Here is a 14,622-nt window from a genome sequence, read left to right as displayed (position 1 = left end):
TTCCTGGCGTCACTCACCAAAATATAAACACACGTACTCACGGCAGCCTCCAAAAAGCATTTACGATTTTGTAAATACTTTTTTAAAATGATAATGGCCATTTTTTGTGGGTTTTTTTTCTTAAATCTTAAATTTTATTTCTTACATAGAATTTTTTATGACTTTTTCCTCCCGTATGTTGCTCTGTCACCAGATTACTTCAGCTTGACAATGTGGTTTGCTTTGCTGCTTCCTTTGGAGGAAGTTCCTCTGTTTAGGAAAAGGTGCTTTGGAATTAAGAAAACGAGGTTATTATGGTTTTGGTTTTCTTTCTTCTCCTGACATTTTTCCCTTGAATTTAATTGTAGTATTTTTTTACAAGTATTGAACTTTATGTTCTGCGTCTTCAATTTACAGTAAAGGTCAAAGAAATAAAGAAAAACTTCAGCTTGACAAAGTGCTTTACAACGTCATTTGAGAAAACAAATCTCATTATTTAAGAAAAGGTGCTTTGTTATTTTTAAAATGAGAACGGAGGTCTGGAAACAAGGACTTCCCCCCCCCCCCAACATATTTTTTCCAACTACCCGTTTAATGTAGTTTGTAGTAACAAATTTAGATTAAAATATGACTTCATAAAATCCCAAATAGGTTGTGATGTTATCTGCTTGGTTATTAGCTTACAGAAATAACATGTACCACATGCGTGGTTAAATACATCTCACCACAGCTACACCAATTATTTCCAGTAGGCTTAAATGTATTGAATTGCTGCCATGCGATTGGTCGATTAGATATTTTTGTTCATAAACAGTTGAAGGGGTGTACTTAACAAGCGCCGGTGAATCTGGTCCATATTTTTGTACCAAATGTCCTTATTTTTCCTTATTAAAGGGAAAAGGTTTAACAAACAAACAAAAAACGAATACACTTACACAGGTTTGTGGCCTTATTTATTCAGCGATAGTGGGGAAAAGCACTGACATGGATCCTTCCTTCCTTTCATCCTAAACACCAAAGTATTTGTTTTAATTGTGAAACTATTTCAGGATATTTTGCTGTCACTTAAGGGGACATTTGCTAAATGTCATTATTTTTTTAATCAGTGCCAGCTAACATTAATTTAGTTGTTACACCACAAGCCATACAATACAATACAATCAATTGACTTGTTGTATGAGTAGGACGTCAATACTATTGAAATGGACTGACATTTATACAGAAGTTATCTTGCTTAATAGTCATCAGTGTGCTTTAAATTACCAGTGACATGCACACAAGTTAGAATAATCAACCAACCTAACAGGCATGTTTTTGGACTGTGAGAGGAAACCAGAGCACCTGGAGAAAACCCATTTAGTCACAGTTTGAAAACATCGAAAGTCTGTACAAATAAAATCCTCAGGAGGGCTCAGTTTCAGAGCCCTCTTACTGTGGGGAAATAGCACCAACCACTGAAATCTACAGGGTTCCAGTAACCATATTATCCATTTTTTAAACCACTCATCCAATTCTGAGTCATGGGTGGTGAAAGAATCACTTGTTAACCTTACATGTATGTCTGAGAGAATCCACACACAGTGGCGCAATGGTTATCCCACTGTCATCCCACACCAAGAAGGTTCCTGCTTTTAAACAGCTGGCCAGCTGAAAAGCTGGAGCCTTTCTGTGTGAAGTTTACATGCATAGATTTTATTAGCATACTGTAAGGTTCTCTGTCCCGGTCGTTGTGTCCTTGGGCAAGACACTTTACCCTACCGCCTACTGGTGTTGGCCAGAGGGGCTGATGGCGTGATATGGTAGTCTCGCTTCTGTCAGTCTGCCCCAGGGCAGCTGTGGCTACGACCGTAGCTGCCTCCACCAGTGTGTGAATGCGAGAGTGAATGAATAGTGGAATTGTAAAGCGCTTTGGGTGCCTTGAAAAGCGCTATATAAATGCAATCCATTATTATTATTATTATTATCCCAATCTCCCTTTCAAGTGTTACCAAACTGGATGGAAAGTATGAACTACTAACTGAAAGCAGTCTGACAATTTCTGAGAGACTAAAACTTGCTTCTATCTGACTGCTGTAAAAGTGACTGACAGCGAGCTGTTGGGATGCTCATCCTTTTGGCAGGCTGATTTCTTGGTCAACTTTCTACTTGCTTGTTTACTCAGCTTGTCCCAACAGCCAACTCTCGGAAAGGTCCAGATGGTTTCAAATGTCTTCCATTTCATAAATATTTAGACCATATTCTCCCCAGAACACTCAAACCTTTAGAAATGATTTTCTACCCTTGGTCTGATCTCTGCCTCACCACAGTGTAACCACACAGATCTGCAGAGAGTTCTTTGGATTTCATTGCACTGATATTACCCCGATAAGCAGTGTGGATTGCAGGCAGGACTTTTATGTGCACATGTGTATGCCTCACTATATTATCCCCAATCAACTCAGTGTTCCACAAAGGGAATCTGGTGCCGTTTGAGACACATTTCAAGAATAATTAAAGCAGAAAGAATAAACCAGACCGAAAATCTGGAGCAAAATCAAGAAGATGTTTGTAAATGAGAGATTTATTTAACCTGAAAATGTGCACATCACCCCTCAGTGAGATTAAGTGAATCTTAAGCTAGTTCATAAGGAGTGTTGTGTTATATGTAAGTCATAAATGTGCCCAAACCCAGCCATTTAGACTGGCTTTAGCTGTGCTTTTTAAACCAGTATAGCAAACTGGTGGTCATACATAAGCTACACATCCATAACATGGTGTCTAACCAGATGCTGGCCACACATTTTCAACCAGGATATGTCCTTCAATGCTTATATCTCTAAAATTAGAAACAGTCTCAGAGTGATGCTGAAAAATTAGTTCATGTATTTATTATTTCTAGGCTTGACTATTGCAATTCATAATTATTAGGTTTCTCCCATTGAATACTGCAGGTTGCCCATTTACTGCAGCATTTTATGATGACTGACGCTTTCTGGATGTTTGCATCAAACTTCTGATCACACAGTCTTCTAAACTGAAGGCAGTTTCAGAATCAGAATCAGAAAGGGTTTTATTGCCAAATGTTGAGCAGGTTTACAACATTAGGAAATTGCTGCGGTGCTTCAGTGCAAACATACTGTCATAAATTACGCTTAAATAGACATGAAAATAAAAATAAGAATAAGAATTAAAAGTGCTAAGTAGATAGATATATACATGAGTGCAGGTGGTGATCAGTGCCAAACATGGAAAGATGCAGTGAACACAGCGTAGGGTCATGTGTTAGTGGCGGGGACAGTCATGTGGTTATTGTTCATGTGTCCAACAGCAGAGGGGAAGAAACTGTTCTTATGGCGAGAGGTTCTGGTGCGAATGGACCGGAGCCTCCTGCCTGAGGGGAGCAGGTCAAACAGACTGTGTCCAGGGTGAGAAGGGTCAGCTGAGATCCGAGCTGCACGCCCCAGTGTCCTGGAGGTGTACAGGTCCTGCAGAGATGGGAGTCTGCAGCCAATCACCTTCTCAGCAGAGCGCACAACACGCTGCAGTCTCTGTTTGTCATCTGCAAACTTGATTAGCTTGACAGACTGGTGGGTGGAGGTGCAGCAGTTGGTGTACAGGGAGAAGAGCAGAGAAGAAAGAACACAGCCCTGAGGGGAGCCGGTGCTGATGGTCCGGGAGTCCGAGACATTCTTTCCCAGCCTCACATGCTGCTTCCTGTCCGTCAGGAAGTCAGTGATCCACCGGCAGATGGGATCAGGCACATTCATCTGGGAAAGCTTGCCTCGGAGATGGTCTGGAAGGATGGTGTTGAAGGCAGAGCTGAAGTCCACAAACAGGATCCTGGCGTAGGTTCCTGGGGAGTCCAGATGCTGCAGGATGAAGTGTAGGGCCATGTTGATGGCGTCGTCTACAGACCTGTTGGCTCTGTATGCAAACTGCAGGGGGTCCAGGAGGGGGGCCGTGAGGGTCTTGAGATAGGAGAGAACCAGGCGCTCAAATGACTTCATGACCACAGATGTCAGAGCCACGGGTCTGTAGTCATTTAGTCCAGTGATCCTAGGTTTCTTGGGGACAGGGATTATGGTAGAGGACTTGAAGCAGGCAGGCACATGACATGCCTGCAGTGAGGAGTTGAAAAAGCCAGAAAACACTGGGGCCAGCTCGTTTGCACAGTGTCTGAGGGTGGCAGGAGACACGCCGTCTGGGCCGGGAGCTTTTGAGCATTCAGACTCTTAAACTGCTTCCTCACACCTGCTTCATGAATATGAAGAGTTGTGGTGGGAGGAGGTGGTGTGAAATCCTCCTTTGTGTGGGGTGAGGAGGGGGGTGTTGCAGGTGAAGTGTTTGACGGTGGTGATGGCTCTATGGAGGGGGGAGAGGTGCTTGTTTAAGCATACAAATGCCACATCTCATGTAATGTAAATCAGCACTTGTTAAAATCTGTTACCTTTGTAAGTTCTGTTATTTTTCATTAAGTTGGTCTCAGAATCACAATTGAAAAAATTAAGTCAACTGTGAAAATTCACATAAATAATAACTCGGCTCAGGAGAATAATTCAAAGTTCCAGTTTTTACACAAATTGCTGAATTATTGATGTCACAGTCAAGATATGATGGATGAAAGGTAAATGTTTGGTTATTTGTAAGAAATTGTTGATCAATGCTGTTTATATGTTTCATATGTTGTTTGTTTAATTTAAGACAAAAAAAAAATTAAATGAATGAGAGGTAAAACTTGAGGGGGTAGGGACAAATAAGTAAATACTTCAGCCTACTCCTTTTCAAACAAATAATGGAATGATATTTTGTAATGATTGTGAAGGCACATGTTTGAAATGTTTGAAATAAAAATGAACTGAACTAAACTGAACTGAACTAAAGTCATGTTTTTCAATCATTTTCCTTAATATTTAATTACTTGTATCAATAAGCTTCCCTGCAGTGTGCCTTTGAAATATTAGTTTAACTTAGAGATTAGTTCTGTGTGCACGTTCATGGTTATCCAGGTGATTTCGCGAACTCGGAAATAAGGCAGCTGGACCTTTTTAGGTTTTCATCAAAGACGCATCTTCTGTTCTATAACAACTGGTGGAAAGTCCCAGATAATAAACCCTTAGTGAGTTGTGATGTGAGCTGAGGTGTAAAAAAGGCGGTTATTGCCACCACTGGGCCTGACAGGTTAAACCACTGTGAGACATTGCTCCTCCCCAGCATTATATGAGCTAATGAGCTCATATAATGCTGGGGAGGTTACATGACACAAGCTGTGAATGGGGGTTGAAATGTCTGGGGCTCTCTGACTGTGTTGTAGGTAGCTGATAGCCGGTGTCGTAAGCCCACATTTCTGCTCAACGATAGTCGTTCACAGTGAGCATAGATGGCCTCTTTTACTCTTCTCTCCAACAGACTTCCTTCTCAGCCCAAAATGTGAACTTTGGCATCATCAAAAGAGCGACCTTTGTCCTTTGCTGTAGATGTACAGCTCAGTCTTGTCCTGCTCATCTGTGTTGTGCCATATTTTGTGGAGTGGATGTTTGGTATCTCCTGTTAAGAGGTCAGAGCTCTCCTCACTGCACTGCACCGTATACGAGCTTGTTGAGCTTTTGTTTGGATGCTTTGTCCTTGGGATGAAACAGTTTTTGTTTGAGGGTGTTGCTGGGTTTGAAGTGCACTGAAATGTCATGCTTGGAGAAAATTCTTCTGAGTTTCTCTAACAAATCTGTAATGTTGTTTTGTCTGTTGGTATTTTTCTCCCTGGTTGTTATCTGACATTTCTTTAATTGTTTGTGTTCCACTGGGTGCCGGGAGTGAAAGAGCTGGCATCAGTCTCTGTGTGTGGATTTCAGGTAAACTTCATTGTTGAGGCTTCCACCCTATATAAATGAACACAGCACATTCCAGAAATGGTAACCTTTTCCTTTGTATCCTCTGTGGTGAACTTGATGTTTTTATCCACTCAGTGGAAAAACATCAAGTGAAGGACTTGACCTCTTGGGTTCTGATTTTAACCCAGGCGACGCTGACATATCTGAACCCAAGTCTTGTCCCTATCAAAGAGCCTAGAGCTTTACTTTCCACTTCCTTCGCTTAAAGGTTGGCTGTGTTGGTGACAATCAGTAGCCCATGGCACATGCATGTTTTTACCAGTAGACACCCTCATTGTATCTGAAATATGGGATGGTAAGGCAGAGGTCCGACAGGGTGCAAACCTAAACAGGGGTGAAGGTGGTTTGAGGAGCTGTCTTGCTGTTGTGGTTTCCTGACAGCATCCACTGCCTTGATTGCCTTGATACCTAAAAAGTGAAAAAAAAAAAACATCACATGACTGCATGGTTTAACCTGGAGTCAGCAGATGAGTTTATACTGGTAACAGTGGGTCAGAAAGGGACTCCTTCTTTTTGGAGATTATGTATCAGAATTTCAGGAGCAGGACCACGCCTCCAAAAACAAGCTGCTTCCGGTTCTCATCTATATAGGTTCTCATCTATATAGGTTCCCCTAGTTCTGCAAGCTGTTCATTCTCGTCTACGTGCCCCACCCTCCCTCCTTGTTTTCAATTCTTTGACTTCTTCACTTCTATTTAGTACATGGGGATCTGCCAGGCCCGGGAGCCGTCGCCAGTCCCCTTTGAGGCCTTCCCCAAACCGCAGCTCAATTCATGTCCAAGCATTCACCTTTACCTATTAAAATGCTGTCAAAATGAGGACGTAGGCTCAGCTAGTGAAATGATTCTTGGGAGGTCCATATATACAGGGTGTAGCATTGTTGGGGTATTGATATGGCTTCCCCTGCCTCAGGTTTTCAAGATGTTATAGACAATGAATTACTTTCTTCTTGTAGCTGCTGTGGGGTCTCGCCTCGAGACCTTGTAAGTGCTCCTGTCGCTGAGGAGTGTGGTAATTTTGGAGTGTTAATCAGTTGAGTTGAGAAGAGGGAAGGCCTGCCCGGACCATGATTGTATCTCCTCTTCCTCCAAGTGTAAACCCACGTGTTCACAGAAAAGTGACCAAGTGCAGTATATAAATATACAAGTCACAACACAGTTAATGTATATTTTTAACAGAGAGCTGCTAAAATGCTACAAAGCAGCATTTGCATTCATTTTTAGTAATATTTATTAGAAATAAGTCTAATATATTCTCCATGAGTTTTTAGAGCTTGTCTGCTAAACACAGCTGCCTGCTTTGGACATTTAATTACGCTGACATCAAGCTACGAGTGAATTAATAAAGTTGGGATTGAACATTAAATGATTAGTTAAAAAGCAGTTTCACATTGTCTCATTATTTTCACACGGTCATTTTTGCCGTACAACTGCGGGTCGTTCTAAAGTCAGGCGTGTCTTTAAAACGAAACACTCATTTTATTTGTTCTTGTTCAACAAAATAATGAGGTTTGGTGCGCACAGCCTTGCTTTTCTCATCACCTGCAGGAGTCAGGTGAACAGTGCGTCTTCACACATGATTTGTTCCAAACATCCTTTTGCTGTAAAGCTTCACACTCATTTCTCAAACAGCGGGAGCTAAAGGTTTGTTTTTGAAAGAAGCCTCGTGGAAGAGAAAAAAATCAGTAGTCTGCGTACTCACTCAGGCAGTCAGTCGTGACATTACTGAGAGCTGTTTAATTGAGGGAGTACAATCAACATGTTTATCAGTTTGTTCTAAGTCAACAAATAGATTTGCTCTGAGGCCTTGATGACTTTAATCAAGCACAACATGGTCTGTCTTGGGCACAAAAGACAATGCCGCGCTGTGATGACTAACAGCTTTCTTTGGGCTGTCAGCTCATCAGAAAACATGAAAATGCTACACCAGATGGATGGAGCATGAAAATATCCCTGTCTTTGCATTCGCGAGTGCGACAATCATTGCTATGGCCTCTTGGCTTACCGCACTAGCAATCTGGTGTGCAAGAAACTCATAGGTATATCTGATTCTCAGCCACAGTGTCCACTGCAGGGGGGAACCAATCCAATCTCCCAGGTGTGATAGAGGTTGGGACCCTGGAATGACTGATATCTAATGGTGGTGAGAAAAAAAAGAGGAGATTAGTCTACTTTTTCCTCATGTGCTTTTCTGCCATGTAGAGAATAAGGTGACATGATCAACTGGGCTAGATCTCGGGAGCTGGTGCCAAATAAGGCTGGGGCAGGAAAAGGCTTATAATCCTTTTTCCACAGATTGATTTCTACAAGACCAGAGAGAAAAGAGACTAATGAATGTATAGATTTGAGTAAGTGAGTGTTCATAGGAGGAAGCTTTGCTATCATGTGATCCTCGAATATGATGTCAATATACGGGTGACTCCTGTGAAGGAGGAGAGGTGTGCTGGAGCATCGATCGTTGGCTCGTCTGCAGTCATATTTTAGAGAAATGTTGTCCCTCAGAAACCTTTTTATTTGCCCAGCACTTTAATAAATCAAGTTCAACAAGAATTAAAATGCATTACTAAAACATCAAAATCATAAAATATGAGTAAGTTTTTTGGGTTTTTTTAAGTGTTTTAATCCTGCATCTATTGCTGTTTAAGACAAGTTTACAGCACATCAATAAAAACAGCTACAGTGATTAATGCTTTGTTCTAAGTTGCATTATGATGATCAGTATTTACCCTCTGAGCAGCTCCGAAGTGAGTCTCAGGCTTCATAATTCTGAGAATATGAATTGTAAATCCATCAAGTCCCCAACTGAAATGTGAAAGACAGGCTCACACTGTTTGCCTCAGTGTGGGCTTTAAATGATACTCACAGGAGGTTGATATTTACATAGATATCAGATTATTTTTTTATTGTTATTATTTTGGTTGTTGGAGGCTGCAGGCACATAGTGGCTTATCCTCGCTGCATGTTGAAAATGAGAGCTGCATAGACTCTGGGGTGCATGCAGGGTGTGGCAAATTGGTGACAAGAGTAGAGCTGCTACTAATGACTGTTTTCACTCTTGGCTGTTGATTGCAGGAAATAACCAGGTGAGTAACTCCAGAATGCAAGTTTTTGAAATCTGATCTCTTTCATTTACCAAATAGACCAAGACTCAGCAAATACTGTGGTTACTATATGCAAGACAAGGCCCCCTCATCAATAATCAATATTGTTTCTAATTAAATTTCTTTGGACTAATTGCTGCAGTTTTGGTTAGGAGGTATAATTAAAATGCCCTCCTAAATTAATGCCATAGGCAGGTGGACACGGGCCGAGAATGTTTTACCAAATGAGGAGCGAGCAGGCAGAGATTAAAAAATATCAAGCTACCAGTAACTCTGCAAGACCCACAGACTTTATCATGGCTTAGCAAGAACTCACTGGCAGGGCACACTGAAATAATTCACCATTCTTTAATAGGAACAATCAGGTAAATACACGAGTTAAGGTTAGCCTTAATATTCAAAGCTTGGCATGAAGAATTGTTCTTTTGCACGTTTGCACAGGCCAATTCTCTGAAGGTCCAAAACAAGTAGAATTTTTCAGAATTGTTTCCAGTTGACAGTTTTTCTCTTGGTTTTTGCAGGTGTGTTTCATCAAGTGCAAGAGCCGTCAGACTAGCATGTCAGGGAGCCATCTAGCACGAAGGAGGGCACGGCAGGTAAGCACAGCTTCACAGAGTTGCAGAAGCGTAACATCAAAGGGCAGCCTGAGTTTCACTGCAATACTAAAGGAGCAACAAGCAATGAGAGAAGAGTTGGAGTTAAATACTGTTGGTAAGTGGTAATGAGCTGCAAGTGAGCCAGAAGAAGTAATGCCAAGCACACCCACACAGATGATAGAGGGAGGCAAAGGGAGGAGAACGTAGAAGCACAAGAGTTTTCAGTGTGAGACGTGATCTCTGACTGTAGTCTTTGTTATTATAATGTGGTTGTTAATTCATTAAGTTTGTTTTAAACCCAGATCCTGTCACAGTCTGGATGAAGCTGACTGTGTGAGAGTGAGAAGGAGAACCAAGGTTCAGACACGGAAGGAGACGGAACTGAGTTTATACAAAAGGCGAGCCGTTTATTAGGCTGAAAAAACATGAATACAAAAACGAAGCAAGGTGAACAGGGGGCGAGAACTAAAACTAAAACCTGACAAAAGTTACACAAACATGATTCTGAACAGGTGCATGCGAGGAACTATGAATAGGAAACATGAACCATGAAAGAATTTAAACCTGAAGTAACATGGAGGGAGGAAAACGGATGACCTGACAAAGACTGAATGAAAATACACAGACTAAATACACATAGGAGGTGATCAGGGGAAGTGGAAACACATGGGGAAACAACTGATTGGGATTAACACCACAGGCGAAGCAAAACAAAACACAATGAACATGGAAACACCAGACTCTTCAAAATAAAACAGGAAACACTGAGACATAGACATAACAACACAAGCTTGACACGGACATAAAACACATGAGAACCGATAAGGGAGATGAGAGCATGAGTGTAACTAAAAGTAAAACAATGAGGACAAGAAAAAGACTCATAAATCAGGAGACAGAGATGAAACAAAAACTAGAATAAAACTCGACTAAATCCCGACTAATAATACAACACAAGAACATAACATATTTTCAATATAATATAAGAAAATCAAAAATCCTTTTCTGACTTTAGTTGGAAAAAAATATGCCCGTCCATGTCAGTTTAGGTGTACATAGTGTGTAGTCTTATGCAAACAATATTTGAACCTGATGCACTAGAAAGAAAAGAAAATCAACTACAACTCTTTTTCACACGCATTGTTTTATTTGCAAAATACATTTTCCACATAAAAAAAAACATCTCAAGAAAGTGGAGATGATTATGCTGATTATCACTACAGGTTGCAGAGTGAGTGCTTCCCAGAGCAGTGATTTTCCCCCAGAGACTGTACATATGTCTGCTGAGCTACACAGCAGGTTGTCCACTTCCTCGTCCCCAGACTTCAAGTCTGCTCAGTGATGTGGGGAGCCCAGGCAGCAGCTTGATGTTTGGTTAAAAACATCCAATCATCATATCAGAAAAAAAGTGAAAACACATTACATATTCATCATGTCGAGGTAAAACCTTAAACACGCTGTCGTCATTTAAAAGTTATCTCACACTCAGTGGATGTGGGATGCAGGCTGACGGTCAGAGGAGAGTGTTGTTTGCTTTCAGAGCCTTTACATTGAGGGAGAGGGAACATCATTAAAAAAAAATCCTTCTAAAGGCTACAGGTGAAACTGCACAATGTATAGATGCTGCAGACACTTTCTCAAGCTTCAGATGGCACAGAAGCTTGTAGTTACACCTGGAGGTTGAAGGTGGAGGACAGGGATCTGAAATAGTTTGTGATGCTGCGACAGACTATCTGAATCTTCAGGCAGATGTTTTAGCCTTCAGGCAGCAGCTGCTGGCGGAGACTGAGGATTGTTGGAAAAGACTGCAAGAATCAGGGTTCACGCTGGATGCTGCCATTTAAGGCTTGAGTCTGAGCTGGTGGCATAAAGCTGCTGTAATCAACTGCGGCTGCAGACAAAGGTGGAAATTGTGCACTGGGAGAAGCCGCAGGTTTTGGGTCAGGCTTCGGAGGCTGCTGGATGGAAGTGGCAAAAACTGAGGCTGTGGTTGGCTCCTGAAAGATGTTGATGGAAGGCTGGGTTCACTTAAAGTTCAGGATGCATGAGGCAGAATGTGGAGTTTGCTGCTGTAGGTGGAGACTGAGATGTAACTCGATGTCAGAGGTCGCAGTTCAGTTTTGTGCCAGAGTTTTTTCTTGCATCAAGGTCAAGCCTGTGTCTGTTTAATATTTACAGCTGAGTTCAGTCTTTTTGAGTCTTTTGATCAATATTTACAGTTTGATTTTTTGCTACATGTTTGTATTTAGCAATGTTTTGCTTTTTTCCCCCGAGAAGGCTCCCGGGGATCCGGTTCATGTGAGATGTCCACTTCTATAAGAGGAGGATAAACTTCGTCTTCATGTAATTCACTGACCATCAGTAGTCCACTATCACCCTCTTGTAAACTAATTTGTGGACAGTTAAGTTTCTCCCAGAGGCGCTGTTTTATGATACGGCCAAGCTGAACAGTATATGGCCGGGGCCGCCCATTTTTATATCTGTAAGACAGGAACACACACAAATTTATTGTTTCAGATTTGAAAAAAATATGAGAGAATTTGTCTTAGTTAATTTTTCACAAAAAATAAAGAGGAATTTCCCATTATTCTTATTTTCTATTTAAATTGGGTAAAGTATCTATGAGACAGATTTTTAATTATTTTAATAAAAATCAACTTACTTGAGCATATCATCCACTACAGAGTGGTAGATCTTCTGATACTCTTCTACGGTGTATCCATGGATCAACAGAGGTGTCTCCCTCTGCTCCAGGACACCACCGGGGCTCAGCTCAGTGGGAGAGGCCTGAGGAGTGGGAAATAGATCCTGGACAGGAGAAGTAGTCGATGGCTCAGCGAATCCTTGGGTCTGCGCAGGTGTCAGAGCAGCAGTGCTCAGTTGTGTTACAGTGATGACCTGATGGAGGTCAGGACAACTGGAAGCTTTGGCCTCTGGGATGAAATCCTGGACCTGGAAGAAGCGAAGAGCAGATTGTGTCAAATTTAATGACTTTGTTTTATTTGTTTCTATTCTAAGACCACATGGGTGTTTATTTTTCCAGATTTATCTGAATTTAGAATGCCCACTCTGTCTCAGTCAGTAAGAGCAGCTATTACCTTGTTACAGCCAGCTCCAGTGGTTTCCTGACAAGAGGATACTCTTTTCCTCTTCCTGCAGCGGGTATTGTCCTCCAAGTAAAAAGCCTTGCCGCACTGCAACAGCACAAACAGGTCCATGTTAGAATTAAGGGTGAATAAGGTTAAAGTGACAACAAGTGTTGAATAAAAAGGAATTTTAAAAAGAATAATAATCAAATAAAGAGTGTTTTGTCGTGCAAGCCTGGTCACATATTATCTGCATCTGTTGGAAGTAAATAATATTAATGAATCCTATATTTTAAAAGTATAAAGCAATGAAGTTATTATATTGGGGTTTTTTTTGCACTTTTTTATTTATTTAGATAATTTCACAGCTGGAAAAGATGCTCAGATCTTTTACTGATCAGTGTCCCGGACAGTAAGCTCAAGCGTTACCTTGATAAGGGCGCATCCAGGCTGAACAGAGCAGACTCTTTTTCGCTTCCTGCAGCGGCTGTCATCCTCCAAGTGAAAAGGCGTGCCACACTGTTATAACACACAGACACCGATGTTAGAACAAGGGTAAAAAGAGCAGCTGGTAAATTTTAATGAGTATTTCTTTAAAAAAAATTATTTGAAGAAGTATTTTGCTGAATATGTCTGCATCTAGTGAAAATAAAGATAGTAAATACTCCTGCACTAGTCTAATGAGCTTGGAAAGAAAAGCGACTGGACTTTGTCAAGTTTCTTTGAAGATGTTTCAAAGTCAAAAGTCAAAGTCAAAGTCAACTTTATTTGTCGATTCTGCCACATGTACAGGACATACGGAGAATAGAAATTGCGTTACTCTTCACTCCCTAGATAGATAGATTCACCCGAGAAGCTTCTTCAGTTCTAAGAGCAATTGGTTGAGAGTCTCAGATTTTGAGCCCCCAAGAGGGTCATGGAGCCCCTATTGTTCCTCTTGCCTAATCACACGATCCAAGGTGTGAAAACTCGTCTAGGTCACAATCAGCCAAGGTTTAGGGTGAACCCATGGTGAAACCTGGCCCCACCCTATCATGTAATTTACTGAGGTCAAACGGCCCAGGATGTGAGTGGGCGTTAAAGCGTCTGGGAAGGATCCCAAAACTGGATTATTGATGCCAGACCGTTGGTGTTGTAAGCCACCGCCTCTGTTCAAAGATGGTCATTCACAGCAGACATAGATGCTTCTTTCACTCCTCTTTCAAACCATCTGTCTTGGTCCAAAATGTGAACATTGGCATCATCGAAAGAGTGACCTTTGTGGACAGCCGAGCCTTGTCCCGTCGAGGTGGCTCTTCCATGTTGTGCCATGCGTTTATGAAATTGCTGTTTGGTCTCTCCAATGTAGAGGTCTGAGCATTTCTCGCTACACTGTACAGCAAACACTATGTTGTTAAGTTTGTGCTTAGGAGTCTTGTCTGTGGGATAAACCAGTTTTTGTCCGAGTGTGTGGCTGGTCTGAAACGCCTTCAAGGAAACCTAAAGAAGTCCAGACGCTTTTCTTTCCAAGCTTCTTAGACTACGATGACCTGGGTGACTCAGAACCTTCACAGACATACTCCTGCACTACATGACCACCTATTATTTTTTTGATGCCAAATCATACATCACAGCAGGTCTCACTACCATTTTTTTAACTTTCCCGAAACTTGTCCGTTTCATTCAAAAGTGGGCTAATTTTAACAAATGAACACGTGTTTAACCCTTTAAGACCTACCATAGAACCAAGGCCGCCAGAGCTTACTTTATATCTTTACATGCTGTAGTGCCATTCATTTTTGGGAGCATTTCAAGTTGCTATACATCAATACAACTGTTACAGCCCATATTTTAATAATATGTATGCATTAAGTCCATAGTAACTACATAAATTGCAAAAAAGTGCAATAAACTACAAAAAAATTGAAAATCGTTTTTGTTTAGTTTTTTGCAAAAAATAGTTTACAACAACAGGAAATTTATTTTGAGTGTCTTCATAGTTTTATTTTTGAGATACT

The 14,622-nt window shown here is 41.2% G+C and overlaps 1 protein-coding gene across 1 annotated transcript; it reads right to left on the bottom strand.

Moving 5' to 3' along the window:
* Positions 1-11,076: 11,076 nt before the first annotated feature.
* On the bottom strand, positions 11,077-13,926 carry LOC147328530 (uncharacterized). Its single transcript, XM_086297439.1, has 5 exons — positions 13,882-13,926; positions 13,055-13,144; positions 12,638-12,733; positions 12,202-12,491; positions 11,077-12,019 (listed from the first exon to the last, which is right to left on the bottom strand). The coding sequence occupies exons 1-5, from the start codon at positions 13,924-13,926 to the stop codon at positions 11,785-11,787; spliced, it is 756 nt and encodes a 251-aa protein (XP_086153565.1). The 3' UTR covers positions 11,077-11,784.
* Between the last annotated feature and the right edge of the window lie 696 nt (positions 13,927-14,622).

The sequence above is a fragment of the Aulonocara sp. 'chitande type north' Nkhata Bay genome, linkage group LG6, assembly GCF_057382095.1.
Source record: "Aulonocara sp. 'chitande type north' Nkhata Bay isolate Kocher_YH1m ecotype deep benthic linkage group LG6, A_spYH_male_GT1.1, whole genome shotgun sequence".
Taxonomy (NCBI): domain Eukaryota; kingdom Metazoa; phylum Chordata; class Actinopteri; order Cichliformes; family Cichlidae; genus Aulonocara; species Aulonocara sp. 'chitande type north' Nkhata Bay.
The sequence above is the reverse complement of the archived record's forward strand: the minus strand, read 5'-3'. Positions and strand labels throughout refer to the sequence as shown.